Genomic DNA, 16,596 nt, shown 5'->3' with positions numbered 1-16,596 from the left:
TAACATAGAATTATGCCAAATTAAGTACAGACAAAACTGAAAGTGAAGGTTCTTTAAAGTGAAGGAGGAGAAATATTGTTTTACCTGACTTTCCTTGTTTGAACACCTTCTCCACAATTCTCTTTTAAGTCCACATTGGTCACCTTGCAGACACTCCAGGGCTCAGTAACCCATATGTACTGGCTGCAGTCACTGTGGCAGGGAACCACCTCATACACCTGGAATACACATTTAGTGTCAGTTTTGGTGCACACAAGTAAGATAAACATGCAAAAGTGATCATACAAAAAAGGAGTTAATGCTCTTTTTGGTAACAATAACAAATAAGAACTTGCTGATTTAGACACCATAGTAATAAAACAGATTAAATACTTGATAGAAAACTATTGAAATAGCAAAAAGACAGAAGCTATCAAATGATGGATTCTCTGGTTTTCTCTGCCACTAAGCCCATGCTGTGCCATTTCCACTAAAAACATCAACACAACAAACATAAAGCCTGTAACTAGGCTAGCTCATGAGTATAACTTTTTAAAAAATGTTGTTAAAACTCTTCTAGCACTTTACCTCTATCCCTCACATCTCTTCTCCATGATTCCATCCCACTATTATTATACTATTATCCCAGTTATTAGTTGTGTAGTTTTTGTATTTCTAAGGAGAGGCGACCTCAAGAGAAATTATACCAGTATATATTGATTCACTTTATTTATTAATTGTGTATGCTTAAAATCCCTCTAATAAATTTGGGTACCAGCATTAGTATTATGTTTAGATTTGAATAAAAATTTTTAAATGGCATCTCATATAGCAATTTCTACAGTGTTCCATGTATTGACTCAAACAGACATTACAAAAAAAGAGACAGACAACATAGACACAATCAGGAAGAACATGTCAAGCTTATATCTCCATTTTAGAAACTCTTACCTGTGCCTGAAGAAAGTATTTTCATGAACCCAAAGAAAAAAAAAAACAAAGAGAAAAAGTTAGAATTATGAGAGGGAAGCATAGGTATTTAAATGGCATCAATTTAGCTTTTATTATAGACAATATTCTGTTCCTCTGCAAAGCAAAAGGCATCAATTTTTTTCTCTTGGATCTCCTTTGCTGTCACAAGGTAATTTGCGAAAATTTGCCCTTGGAAGAAAACAACTTTGATAAATCACAACTGGTGGGAAGAAACTGTGTATTACCTAGCCTCTTTCCATGTTAGATAGTAGAACTGTTTTCTTTTTTTGCCTGTAATGAGCATCACACCTTCACACAGTAGGGAATCCAGTTTCCCTTAGATATGAGAAAATCCTCAGTGTTTTTGGAGGACACTGGTCTTCTCTATTAATTGAAATTCTTCTGACAGCATTAAGTGGAATAAATTCAAAGGAATAAATGGAACTGGCAGTTCTCATCCTTCCAAAGTTCCTAAGTCCTTCATGGAATTCTTAATTATGCAAAAATTGCCTTGAAATTATACCAGCTAATTTGACATATCATTCTAGGTATCAAGTCAGCACAACTAAAACTGCTGGACAATCTAAGACTTGCCTTAAACAAGTCCTTGATTTCTTTTCAGCAACACTGCTTGCGTATAAAAAGAGGGCTGATGTTTTGATAATTAACCTACAACAAAATACCACCAATCCCAGAAAATATAATCCCTTGAATGCTAAATGTGTAGGGTCTGATATCCTATCACTATGCAGCTCATCAGCCCATGCACAAGACCACCAGCATAGTCAGCATACTTGGGCCTTCTGTGAACTACATAAACAATAAAAGACATAAAAGTGGGTGGTGAAAATGAATATTAAGGAAGGTACTGGACTCGGCTGAAAATTTGCTCTTTAGAATTTATCTCCAGAATTTCCAAAATGAGAATAGGGAAGCCTTAATTCAGGGAAATGTCTATATGTCTGACCCTGGTTAGCATAAGAAGAAATACATAAACCCCACACACTCAACAGCTTTTGCGGTAACATAAAATTTGGATATCTTGACAGAAAGCTGGAGGAGAACTCTATACTGCATTGCACATGTTAGAGGTGTTCTCCTGATCCTACTGGCACTTTTGTAGCTATGACTGCAGGCCACAGAATTTGGATGGTATAAGAGTTGCATACCTATCCTGCTCCTGATAAGGGGAAAAATAATGCCTGGAATCAATGAAAAGACTGATGTCCTTAATTTCTCTAACAGTCTCAGATTAGTCTCTTAAATTGAAATCATCTGATGGCCATTGACATGATTTTATATCAAACCTGGCTCTAGTATTACTGCAATTATGATGTCTTTTAGCCTAATGAAGTCAGTACTGAGCAAGCTTTATTCAGTTGGAATGTGGTTTGGGAGCCACCCTGGCATGCCCAGCCCAGGAGGAAAGACACTGAGTGACACATCCAGCTTTCACTGCAGTCAGTCCTTCCTCAAATTACAGGCACACATGTCAGCCCTGAGAGACATTGAACGGCTTCTTAAAAAGGTCTTAAGCATTTTATTTCAGTGTTTCCCTAGCCTTACTTTTAGAAATTTTTCCCAAGGCTTAACCCAAATCTGCTGGCAGCAGTGTAAGCTCACTGCTTTTTATCCTATCCATGATGTCCATGAAAATGGATTATTTCCTCTTTCTTTGCAACAGCCCTTTATGTATGTACTAGCAGACTGCCAGCATTCCCCTCCCATCTCCTGTTCCCTGGGCTAGACATGTTGTAGTCTTTCCCCAGGGTCATAATTCCTAGATGGCATCTTACAGCATAGTCCCTTTGTAAATCATAGTCCACATAGTTGTGGGCACCAAAGATGCAATCTTACCACTATGGGCCACTTGTGTGCAAATAAACATGTTACATATATAAGTAATAAATATGTAACTAAAACACATATTTAATGATTGAAATGAATACTCTGAAAAGTCAGTACTTTTTCAGCTGAATGGTGGATCATATTTAGTTTAAGTAACTTATTCAGAATTGGAATGACTGTGTATTTCTTTGCATGTTTCTGAAATGACAGGGAATATATTCAAAAATGAAAAATACAGACTCTATATTCTTCAACATCCTTGTATTATCTGTGGAATGTCCTTCTCATGAAAATACTATATTTCCATTTTATTTATACAATAATTATACTTTGAATCGTCTACTATTATTTGGCAAGTATCATGTAACCACAAATCAAATGAGTCTAAGTACCGGCAGAGGGCAATAGTGTTGCATAAACGTGACGAACAGACCTCCAGCAAAATCACCTTTGATGCAGAAGAATACAAGCCTATTATGTACTACATGAATATTAAAGAAGGAAAAAGACTTTTGTATAGACTATAATTTGCTTCTATTGAAACACGTTCCTCCTAATTTAAAGCATATTTACATGCTGACCCAAATCCAGCAACCCGCATTCTAGTTTGTATTTTGTTAAAGTAGATCACAAACTTAGTTTATTAGCTGCAGTTTAACACTTATGATTTTCTAAATTAGAAATAATTACATCCCCTAAAGTAGAAAATTAGATCAACAAGCCATTTCATTTTGTGCTAGCAAAATGTCAATAGGATAATATTAAGTACATGCATTTTTATTCAAATGTAAATTGAGAGCACATTTTTAAAAAATCTTTGAATATTTACAGAAAAGACCATGTGGTTGTTTAATATGCCTCTGCAGACTACATTAAATTCAACAGTAATATGAATATAAATCAACTTTGAAGAGCATAAGTTAATTGACAAGGAATGTTTTTCCTTTCTAAAACTCTCCAAGGAAAGAAGCTTCAGGGGTTTAACTTTGGCTAGTGCTAAACTTGGTCCCAAAGACTAAATGCCTATTGGTGGTCCAAGCATCCAAGCACTCCCAGGGTGCTCTTGGATCACATTTTATGGCTTAGTTTCACTTGAAGAGGATCCGGACTGTGTGGTCAGACTTCTCCTTACTGCAACATCAAGTACAGTTTGTGGGACAACTGGGAGATTGACTTCAGAAGTGCATTTGTGACTGGAAATGCACTGCCAGGGCAAGCATGCCCAAGAAGGTCAAGCTCCAGCTTGATGAGAACTCACTAAGGGACACTGGGATGATACTGTGTGACTGTTTGAGAGTTTTGTTTTCTGATCTAAGATATCAGGAAGTGACACAAAAAATCTTGCCAGTTTGAGCAACCAAAATGAGACATTTTACCCCCTGTCACAGAATCACAGAATTAGGTTAGAAGGGACCTAAAAGATCATCTAATTCTAAGCCCCCTACCATGGGCAGGGACCTTCCACTGGACCAGTTTGCTCAGAGCCCCATCCAACCTGGCCTTGAACATTTCCAGGGATGGGGTATTCACAACTTCTATGCACAACCCGTTCCAGTGCCTTACCAACCTCTGAGTGAAGAATTTCTTCCTAATATCTAATCCAAATCTACTCTCCATTTGAAGTCCTTCCCCCTTGTCCTGTCACTACACAGCCCTGTACAAAGTTTCTCTCCATCTTTCTTGGAGAATCTCTTCAGGTAAGAGATCTTCAGAAACACACTCTTCAAAATCTGCATGTAAACATGTTTTATTGTCTCCAATCCGCAGTTCAGAAAATAAGCAAAAGTCTTGCAGATGAGGAAGTAATGAAGGTAGATCCTTTGCTGTGGAACTCTAAACCAACACATACTCCTTCTACCTCTATCTGCCCCTTATGCTATACCATTTTTCTACATCAACAAAAAATACAGATAAAAGGGTTATCTGAGATATGGAAAAAGCTATATCAATAATGTAAATATAAATCAAATTACCTGATTGACGTGATCTAGCTTTGGACATGGTCTTCCACCATTGTAGGGTTTTTCACGGAGCCATTTAGACCGAACCTTTACCCCACTCCCACAGGATTTACTACAGCGAGACCAGTTGGACCACTCACTGAGCTTGCAGTCTGAGGGACATGGAATAATACAGGCTTCCTCAATATACCCTGTATGAACGGAAAAGGAAGTGAAATCTCTTCAGCATGTCAGTTTGCCATTTCTCCCCGAAGCCCTCGTCTACTTCATTTAGATTCTCCAAAGTTTGACTTGACAGGACTGTGTGAATAGAGAGATTTCTTCATCATTAGGGCTAAATTAAATTCTGCAGAAAATTGACACATATAGCTGGAGACTGTTTTAGAACAGCAGCTGAGCATCCTCACTGCTCATCATCCCATCTGATTAGGATTCACACTCTCCAGATTTCAGCATTCAAACTTTCTGACAGCTATGGTGTAATTGACACTAACCATCTCTTGGCGGCATTGTTCTTACTCTGTATAAATGATATGTAATTTTTTTAAGGAAAAAAATGTTTAATTAAAGATACTCCACAACTGTATCAAGTAATTCAATTGTAGTTATACATCAAAAATCCAACTGAGAAGAAATGCATCTTGCTAGCCTGGAGCAAGGGAACTTAACACCTTGTGACCTTTCTAAGGCTAGAAAGAGAGAGTAGCCTGCCACGTTAATGATCTGCCGATTAACAACCATCTGCCCCCAGTAGCACACTGAATAATTACACTGAATGGAAAAGCAGATGTTTGGTTTGGATAAGTCATCGGTCCAGAGAGGTTGGAAGGGGGTATGACATGGTCTGCAGGGAGTAACATGAGGCCTCAATTCACTGAATAAGTGAAAATGTCTCTCTCAAAAGCAACATATGCCATAGCTATACAATATGTATAATTTATTCCAATATTTAAGGGAGAAGCTATAATACATCAAATAAAAAGCTGGCCTTTATTGCATTTTTACTACAACTATATCCTGAACTCTCTTATCCCCTTTCCTCTATCAGATCTGCAAAGTACCATTAGCAAATATTCACATTACAGATTAAAAACCTTGGTGCATTTAAAATTGTATTAAAATATTTAATTAAAATATTTAATGAAAACAGTTGGAAAATTGGCATGTACTTGGCTAAGATAATTCTCAAAAGATTGGCACAGTTTGCTAGGCTTCAAATGTTTCAATTGTTTGTCAGATATATTTACATTTTTAAATTCAAAAGGAGTCTTTTCATCAGAGCTGAACTGGTTTTAACCTATGCTTCTGAGTAAAGTTGTTCTGTCTCTTCTAAAAGCAACCAATAGCAACCAATCTCAAGGTTTGTAAATAATCAGACCACTTAGGTTTTAATTCTGTATACCTATTCCTAGTTAATTTGTTGTTTTAGATATAGTTAATTTGTTTTAATAGCTTATCTAGTTAATTTGTTTTAGATATAAAGAAAAGAAAGTTCTTTAAAGACCTACAGTAGCATTCAGAGTATTTTATGGTCATATTCAGGCGATGGTTTTATCATGTACGGTTTTACTCTGTTTAGAAGTACAGAGCACATTCTGGACTTGAGCGCCTTGAAACTACTGCTTACCAAATGTATCTTCCTTAAAATGCTTATTTTATATATGGAATGTTATTAGCTTGAATTACAAGCATATTTATTAAATATCTGTTGCCATTTGATCAACCAGTTCAGTGATATTATATAAAAGGGACACTGTGTTAGACAAAATACATTTTTGAAGATCGCATCCCTGCATATCAGAGGTGCTGACATAGATTGCCCTGCAGCAGTAGATGCAAAATTGACTACATCTCACTTTACCTGACATCTGTGAGTCCTAGAAATCTGATGCACCCTATATCAGAGCTCCATCCTACACTGAACTTTGATTGCATAAATACCAAAGTCTGTATCTTCACCAAAAATGAACTTTCAACTGGCCCTCTCAGGTGCTATACAAAACCATGGACTCATGCAATCAGGAAGCTACTGAGGGAAAATGGAAAAATATACCCAAAGCAAGTTAAGAAAAATAACTCCCTTCAAACAATAAATGTTTACTGACATTTAATGTCTGATAGAACTAAGTGAAGATTTTATTGCTCTATGAAATTTCTTGTGATCCTGAAGTGCTGCTTTTACCTTCAACATAACTTCTAAATAATTTTTTTTTCTGGAGAAACCTTTCTACTGTAGCACAGTTATGCATTTACCATTTGTTAAATTTCTGTCTCTGGTAATAAAGGTCTGAAAAACCCAAATTCAAGTTGTTTTAAATATACTGTACATCCTTAAGTAGGTAACTTTAATTGGTACAGGCTGCTTCAGGAAGACTTTGTTATCAGGAATTCCATAGACCTCTGAGTTTGTCTTAATAACTATGAAAGTGATCTTCCCAATCTTTGTCAAGATTTTCTCCAGGATACCATGGTATTTTGGGACTTTGATAATACTTCATAGCCTACCAAAAGGAGCCTGCATGGAACACACTAAACTAAAATAATTGACAAATTAGAAACTGTTTTTTCTTTTCCCCTTCAGTTCATCCAGACAAGGGCAAAAAGTTTAACAACATGTTTAGAATCTTGCAGATAGAAGTTGTATCAAATACATTACAATATATGCAATTTCCAGGTAACATTTTAATTACACTGAGCTGTATTCCAAGTGATTCCATAAAATATCAAATGAAACCATATCACTAGAGCAACCTTTATACTATCTACAAAATATTTACATTGAAGTCAGCCACCAAATCTGCCTTACCATAGAATGCAAAAAGGCCAGAATATTACCATATTACAGATATAGAGTCTCAGTAAGAGTTATAGAATGGAAAACTGCAACCTTGCTGGTATGTTAATGCATTTTGTAGAGGATGCAGTGGTCCAGATGACACTACCCACACACTGTATAATCAAAAGATACTGAACTGCAATCTTATTCTGGGTCCTTAATCCTGCAAGCTTAATGAAATAGCTTCTGCTCAGCATACAGCTCTTTCCTACGCCATCTCCATGATATCCGGCCTATGATGGTCTCCTCTCCCTCTTTCCTATTTTCTCAGAAAAGCTTCAAGACTTAAACTCCACATATGAAAGTAAAATAGTTGAACAAGAAGAATGGGAAAGACATGTTTAGAAGAGAACAAGAATGGAGTCAATCAATGAAAGCATCAAAAAGGGGCTCTAACAAGGTAGGAAGGCTTGGTGATCCTGGAAGCATGGAACATTTTTGGAGAGCAGAGAGAAAAACACTTATTATTTTGTAAGATGCAAGACAAGCATTAAAGACTCCTAACCACTGGTATACTGAGAACACTGTTAAGGTGTCCACAAAGGAATGTCAGAGCTTCTCCAAACAGAAGGAAAAGAAAATAAGTAAGTGAAGGACAGGGAAGTGGCCACAGCACCAAGTCTGACAGAGTTCAAGAAGTGTTTAGACAACGCTCTCAGTCACATGGTGTGACTCTTGGGGTGTCCTGTGCAGGGCCAGGAGTTCGACTTCGGTGATCCTTGTGGGTCCCTTCTAACTCAGGACATTCTATGATTTTATGAAGTTATTTTTCGTGGCAAAGAGTCAGAATTTGAAACAACAGGAGATGCAAAACAAAAGAGAGACTAAGGAGGAATAGAGAAAAGGGTAAGAAAAGACATGGAGAGAGAAGAGGAAATAAATGGCTCAGAACATAAAGTCAAGAGAATTGTAAGGAGATACTGCATAGGGATAGAAAATAAAGAAAGACGAGACAAGAAATAAACATCCTGCCAAGAGTAATAGCTTGGTGAAGCACAAACAGAACAAAGTGCTCTCAAGAGCTTACTCTGGTATCCTCTGTCCAGACAGTGAAATGTAACGAAGAATGTTCTCGCAATTCAAAATAGAGGACAAAGGGAAGAAATACAAACACTGTGCCCTCTGATTTGAATTCCATATGTAATTAGTATGCAGAATGAAAATGACCTTGTTTTATCTGACATCAAAAAGTTTTTGGCATATTCATCCCTTGGCACATTTCTTCTCAGTGGCCTCAATATTTTGCCCAACAGACTATTTCGCATTTAGCTATGCTACTGGATTCCCTTAGAACTGAGGCAGAAGCAGACTTCAAATTGCTTACAGATATCACTTTTGTCAAGAGAGTGAATTAAAAAAATAAATTACTTGTTGCAAATTACTTGTTCCACTCCACTTACTACCTATCAAATGATACTTTTCAGGAAAAGCTTCTCTGAACTTGTCATCACCTCAGATGCCTTTCTTTGTGTATGAAGTCAGCATATCTTTTAGGGTGATTATCTCCATAACTTCATAGCAATCCTCCCTCAAATCCAAGAAAGCAGATGTTCAGGAACTTTGAAAAGTTTATACTTTCTTTTTTTAAATTTTTTTTGGTTTTTTTTTTAAATTTCAGATGTTTGTATTTGTCAACCTTGTTCACACTGCAAAAATTTTAGCAAGTGAGAAGACAGCATGGTGTTGTACAGAAAAAATATGTTAAAAAAATACTGAAATGCAGAAACCAGAAATACTACATGCAAATGGGACTGGTGATGGAGATACATAGTTTCTGACATGAAAAGGATATGAATGAGCCATGTTTTAATTTTCAGCATTGTTTTCAGTTTGATGAAATCATCCTTGAAAAGGTACCACTTGTGTTGGACAAACCTTGTGTGTGTGTTAGTATAGAACCTTATTACAGAAACAAGCCTCTAGTGTGTGGGTAAGCATCTGTATGGTGGAATATCATCCAATTATATCACACAGACTGGTTGGTTGATATAATTGCACCAAAAGTCATACCAGAGCTCTGAGGTTTAAGGAACAAGCAAGAAATCACCAAGATAAAACACAACAGATGTAGAGAGAAGGAAAGAATGGGAGCAGTGAAATGTCTATGAAGAAGAGCTGAGAAGGTGAGGGAGGGACAGTGAAAGAGAAGACTAACACTGTAAAGGCTGGAAATATGTTCTCTGGACATTAGCAGTTCACTTTTTGCCTGCTGTTTCTCATCCTGACTGAAGTCTTTCACTGAATGTTTCCTGTGTCTCTTCCTTCTTGTAACATCTGAAGGATGTTGGAGAGATGAGACCTTGGTGTACTGCGGTACAGGGTACAGGCCCTCCATGGTCCAGAGAGGTGTTGGAAAGAGTTGCCTATATCTAGGGGCCTATGTCTGGTCCCAGGGCAGTAGTTTCTCAATTATTTCAGCTCCTATAAGACTGTGAAATGGGCAGTTGTCTGTTATGAGTGAGAACACGGCTATTCTATCATTAAAGATTATTGAACCACAATTTAACAAATGGCTTTGAACCACTAGGAGTATGAACTGAACTCATTAGTAAAAGGGAAAAGTTTACTGTCCCATTGCTAATTGGCTATAAAATCTGGACTCCTAGAGCAAACTCATTAACAGATGTGATGGATAATTTATAAGGGAGGACTTTAATGGACTTCACGCTTTCTCTAATGACAAAACAGGATAAGCAGGTGGATATAAGACTTTTCCCCACAAACTGCATGTGCAATGTGTAGGAACAGACTGACTACTCCAGCTGAAGGGTGCAAACATAAACATCTTACAAAATGTTTACATGAACTTTTGTCCCTAGGACTGACAAAGTTATGCTCCTGCTTTCATGATTAAATGCCATGCTATGTTTCAAAGAAAAAAACCTGCAATGTCAAAATGGTTTATGTTCTTCTCATAGATTTTTTTCCCCCAGGAAATATAAAGTTCATGGATCTCATCTTCCAGGACAAAGAAATATACAAGTATTTGCATTTCATTTGTAACAGAATATATATATTTCTAGAGACTATTCATATTTCTGCTGAGCCATGAATAGATTGAACACCATAAGATTTTTTTTTTTTCAGGATTACCCTTCACAGCCTCAAAATCTGAGAGCAATTGTTCATGCTTAACTATCTCCTGCATCAGTAATTCTTTCTCTGGTGAACTAACTACAGGTCTTTGAATTGATGGAGGACTGCTTTAAGACTGATATCCTGTTGACAAGGCAGATGTGGTGGCATCAGAATTCAGAGGCCTAAGCTAGGCTTTCTGGAGCAGATCAATAGGTAGCATATTCCTAGAGAACACACAACATAAATACACATATATTTTAAAAAATACGAGAAAATATATAAGCTATGAAGCAGCAAAGTATCTTAATAACAATTTGAGAACCTAGGCTTAGTACCACACTAGATTAGAACTTCCTATGGGAAATATATTTACTTTTGAATAAACATTCAACAGAAAGCTTTAATTAAATTTTAGCACCAATTTTTTTCTTGATAAATTTGCATTGCTTCAGGTTAGAATACTGAGAGTGAAATAAACAGATTTTTAAAATCCTGATAAAAGTGGATAAAGCAAGCTGTAACAGATCTTGGACTATACAGACTGTTATATCATACAAAATTTTATTTTATTGCACATATAAGCAATTAAATACAAAATTCCTCGATTCACATTGATACTCTTAGCAGCTGTTGCAAAAGTATTCACTGATACGCAGATATTTCTCTCTAATCCTCCACATAAGCCTTGTAGCCACAGAGGGCTTTGTAGAGTCTGCACAAATCAATGCATCTCATTTAATTAATGCTAAAGGGGGAAATAATCTCACACTAATAAGGCAGCAGACAAACTATCCTGACTGCTTGACTGTGCCTAAGGTCTTAACAGTAAACGGACATGAATTAAGAAGGGTAATACGACCTATATAAAAATGCTGCATCTGTCTGCCATGCGGCTCTGCTTGCCTTCAGTAGGCGCACACAAATACAACCACCGCTCAGCTTATGTGGGTCATGATTCATAATTGATATATGATGGAGAAAAACTAAATACCGAAGAGTAAATAGCGTAGTTCATAAGCATGACAGTGGCTTGCTTTTAATTTTTTGTCAAGAAAATTCCAAGGTACAGTTTAAAGGTAAAATGAAGAGAATCTCAATTTTTTTCACAAATGCATGGAAACAGATTGTTGGCAGACTCATGTCATTATCCACAGAACTCTACAGTACACAAGTGATGATAGCGATAAAGCTATGAAAAACAACTGCTGCTTTTCTAATTGAAGAAAACCTTTCATACTTGACTAACAAACTAAGTACATGTTTTAATATTTCTCCAATAAAATTACCTATGTAGTATTGATGAAAAGCAGGAAGCAGAGAAAGGGCAATTTATGTGTCTTCCATTAAGGGAAACAGGTAAACAACAGCTCAGTTACCACTTTTAGCTGATGTCAGCACATCTGCTGACAACTGGAAGCTACTAGCTCTTGCCCACACTCTGCAGAACTGGAATGGCTGAAAAATACCAGTGGCAGAATATTTCAAATGGCTGCTGAATAGTGTAAACTCTTACCAATACATTTAACTCAAATTTGAAACAAAATATTTTGAAAATAAAAGTCAAAATCCTTGGCATATATATCACAGATGAAAAAAGAAAGGAAGGAAAAAACAAAGCACCTTGTCTCTCTGCAGATGAAACTTAGGTCTACCTTCAGCTGTTTGTTTGGGGCTTTTTTTGAAGCACATCTTAAGCTACAGAAAGCTAAAGACCCTCTGCAGAAGGACTTCTGCCCCCTGCTTCCCAGCATTCTCACCTAGCAGTAAAACCAGATTTAGTTAACTATATTTTGTCGTTACTTTTCTTTTACTGTCACTCCTGTCTTTTTGAAAAACTTGTTTGTACTTGGGGCTTTCTAACTGCACCCAAAATTTCAAAAATTAGCACAGGAATCCTCTGATGGCTATACTAATTTAGGGTGTTCCTTGTGTCACATCTGTCCTTATCTCCTTGGTGTCTGTGAAACAGTCTGTTAGTTAACTCTTCTCAAATATTTTGAACATGAGATGCATCAAGCAGGAAAAAGAGCCCTTGAAGTATTTATTCTTCTGCTCCTGTTTACCTTTCCTTTTCTGAATAAATCAACTGAATTGTGATGATAAGCACATAACATTTTGCAAAACAAATAGCTTATGAATTTTTGGGTACAGCAGAGGAGGTCTGTCTTCTCATTCTGTCCACTCAAAACAACAAGACTTGCAACACCAACCTCTTCATGGTTTCATAAATTTACATTGCAATATTTACTTATATCTTTCAAAAGTCTCACAATTTGAGTTTCTTGTGTCATTTGAATATATCACATAACATATCTCATGATGTTTTAATAACATCAGCGTGGGTGCAGTTTATCCCTCTTGTCAGATTTAAGGGTTGTTTGCGCAGTTGAAGAAGTTCAATTATCTCCATTTCCCACCTCAGGATTTCATAGTGTCAGAAGACAACAAAAGTTCAAGTAAAAGTTGGATACCAGACAGGAAATATCTTTCTTTAAATGTTGGTCTTGTTTTCTCTCCTAGTGCAAGCTAATTCACCAAATCATATCCTATAAAAACTGCAATTACATAATATTTTACTTGGAAAAGAAGTAACAGACCCACAGGAACTAAGAGTAAAACACATTTCTGAGTGAAACAGATAACATAGCAGAAAAACCTGATGACACTTTGGATCAGTTATAAAATTAGTGAAAATCCAGTGAAAAATCAGTTACAAAATGAGTGAAAAATCATAGCTGTAGGGAAATAAGCACCTCTGTTAAAATTTACAGAAATAACTCAAGCAAGCTTGAATTATGTGTCAAGTTCTGCTTGAAAAGCCAAATGCAGATTGATGAGAAGCTACAAGGCACTTTTATTTTCCAGCAGGTGGGGTATTATTGTGATACCACAGAAGTCCCTTGTTGATTTGGCATAATATAGCTTTTATGTTTGTTCTTGAAGAAAAAAAACCAAACCAAACCAAAACAAAGAGCACACAGAAACCTAGAGAAGAAGCCAAACTGAAGAACTGTCACACAATAAGGGCATGAGAATAACAACAAAAGCATCTTAAATAAATACTGGGAAGATATAAAATAAGATTTAACTGGCAAAACAGCAGTTTGTAAACATTGAAAAAAATAAAACAAATCATCAGAATGTAATCCATGAATACAAAGCAGTTATTCAGAAAAGGCATTAAACATAAACTAAAATTAGATTGAAAAATCTATATTATTTGTTCTAGCTGCCTTGTATCTGCAAAAGTATGCTAAACCTGGAAAAATGCTGAAGGCAGACAATAAATTAGGTAAGCTTTACATAAGCCTATACTATGTGTGTGTACAACACCTGTCAATAACAGGATCTTCTGGAAAGGAAAGCATAAATTTAGTGACGTATTCATTAGCATCAGTTTAAACCTTTATCATCAAAGTCATGTTAGATACTTCATTCCCTGTATACATGAAATTCCTGTCAAACAATTTTAGGAAAGTAGAAGGAATACAGGATTAGCTCAGTATGAATTCCGAGCTTCATCTGCTCACACATTACACCATGGACTAAGTTAACGTGCACTGTCCCCCTCAAATTGAACTGACGAGGAAACAGAGACGGGGAGGGGGGTGAGGTGGGGGGTGGTGTGGTGGAATATCGAGAAACCAGACACCTTAATGAACCGGTCTAGAAAGAAAGAATTCAAAAGAAAACACCACATAAAAACAATGGGCTCAGGCTTCCCAATATAAAACAAGTATAGTTATGACAGGAAAATATTTCCATTTTACAAAGTTTAAAGAGACTTCAAATCTCCCATGAGAAAAATGTGATGGAACTGGAGAAAAAAACAGCACAACAAAGCAATGCTGCGTTGTGTTTTTGGAAGGATGCCTGTGAGTGCTAGTAGCATGTAAACAGCTGCCCTGGCTATAGTAGGAATAACAGTAATACATTGTTAGCAGCTTTTCCACTGGATTATTATCCATTGTGGTCACTGTGAATGTAGGCCACATTCACTGATAAAATATATTGGATCAGAAATTACTATCATGAAGAGAGAGTTATGACAGGGTAAACAATGATGGTTGAGAATATTCTTTTTTTATAATTTTTCATTCCTCTTATATCTCTTTGTTTCTTGCAGTGGAATTGTACCTCAAAATGCACTGCTAGGGCTTGAAAGCAGCTATGCCCCAACTTGTTCTACACAAAAAAATTGTTCCTAGCAGCAGCATGCTACCTACTACATACAACACCTACAATTTGCTCTTGGACAAGCAGTTTCCTTTCTTTTGACACAAGAGCTGGCAGTCCCCATTCTTCAAGTCATTGAAAACTGATTGGCATGGGACATCAGTTCCCCTACTTTCCTACATATTGAAGTGCTTTTACAATTCTTCACTTTTCAAAGGTCACTCTGAACTTAATGCTGAAAAAACATGAATTTCTAACATACTGTCAAATACTGTTAAATTTAAAAAACCATCAGCAAAGAAATAGGAAAAAGTTTCTGTTCTGTATTTTCTAATGGTGCCTTCAGAACAAATCAGATTATTCCATAACTTTTTTTTTGAGCAGTTTCTGAGGAGATTTCTAATTTTCTCAGGACAACTGCCCAGTCCAGGCATATCTGTGCTCACACAACTGCTGGTCGTTAAAAGCAGACGCTCCTTTTGGTACTACAAAGATGGCAAGTGGCCATGGTCAGTCAGACCGAGTATAGCACATCCTCTTTATACTACACAGAACAAAACTAGCTCTTTGCAGACCTCATCCCTGAGCAAATTGCTGAGAACAGAATTAAAGAACATTCTCAGAGTAAAAAGATTTGCTGTCCCATGAGAACTTAGGATTTAGACTTTGTCATTTAGATGTGTTTAAATAAACTTACCTTTCAAGTATGAGTTATCTACAGCAAAAGATGATTTTGAATAAAAAAAAAAGGGACAAAATTCTCCACCAAATTATCTTCTAGCTTTGCTTTGAGGAATTTAGCTGAATGCTCACTTTTCCATCAAATAACAAAGATGTGCTAACACCTTGACTTGATGCATTGAATTTGTAGTTTATCAAATCTTTAAACAGGAATTAACAGCATGAATTAAAATCTCCTTATTTAATTTAATTTCTTTGATTAGCTATTTCAAATATAGCCAACTAAATAAATGAAATTTCTGTTATCTTAATTTAACATTAGAGAGTAGAACATACGTGAATTAAACTTACATTGACCTTTTAATGGCACTAACACCCAGTTTTTTCATACCAATTGTTCAGATACAGGTTTGCACCACAAGCAGGGAAAAAGTGAACACAAAAACTCCAGTGATGTCAATTAGCACATTTCTGGCTCACTGAAAGCCAGAAACTGCCAGTTTTGACCCTAATGCTACAGATGCATCCCCTTTAGGAAGGAACACTGTTCTTTCCTGGAGCAATGAAAATACAAAGAATATAAAGTCTTTAACCATCCTAGTTTTACACATGACAGATTTACACAGAGAAAAAGTGCTGTGTGCTGTTGAACTCAGGTCAATGCATGCCTGTTTGTTAAAGTGCTGAAGAGCAAATGGTAGAGATAAGCCTATATAAGGAGTTTAAAGAATCTGTGGAATTTCAGCCTTTCCAAAATAGTCCTGTGCTTGTTAATTTTTTGAGAATTTGCCGCTTCTAAATGGCTTTATTCTCAATTTTCTAGATACAGTTATCAGGAAAAAGAACAATATTTTAATTTTTTCAATTAAAATACCTAATTAGTAGCTTACCATGATTTTACTTAATGTTAAAATTTTAAAAGTCAGCAAAAATATGTGCTGGGTTTGAAGGCATCTTGGGATAAAAGGCAGCCTAACCAATAAATATTAATCTTCTAATTCTACTTGTACACATGTAATGTTAAATTTAAATAAAGCACATAAGTAAACAGATGAAAGAAAATAG

The 16,596-nt window shown here is 36.2% G+C and overlaps 1 protein-coding gene across 1 annotated transcript in view; it reads right to left on the bottom strand.

Annotated features, from left to right (window-relative positions):
* THSD7A (thrombospondin type 1 domain containing 7A) overlaps window positions 1-16,596 on the bottom strand; it is a 207,111-nt gene that overhangs the window by 26,855 nt on the left and 163,660 nt on the right. The window contains exons 16-18 of the mRNA XM_039569406.1: window positions 4,773-4,951; window positions 931-936; window positions 85-218 (exon numbers count right to left, since the gene is read on the bottom strand). Of these exons, the coding sequence (XP_039425340.1) occupies window positions 85-218; window positions 931-936; window positions 4,773-4,951 (319 nt within the window). The remainder of the gene's footprint in view (window positions 1-84; window positions 219-930; window positions 937-4,772; window positions 4,952-16,596) is intronic.

This window comes from Corvus cornix, chromosome 2 (genome assembly GCF_000738735.6).
Source record: "Corvus cornix cornix isolate S_Up_H32 chromosome 2, ASM73873v5, whole genome shotgun sequence".
NCBI lineage: Eukaryota > Metazoa > Chordata > Aves > Passeriformes > Corvidae > Corvus > Corvus cornix.
Note: the sequence above shows the minus strand (reverse complement) of the source record. Positions and strands in the feature narration are given on the sequence as shown.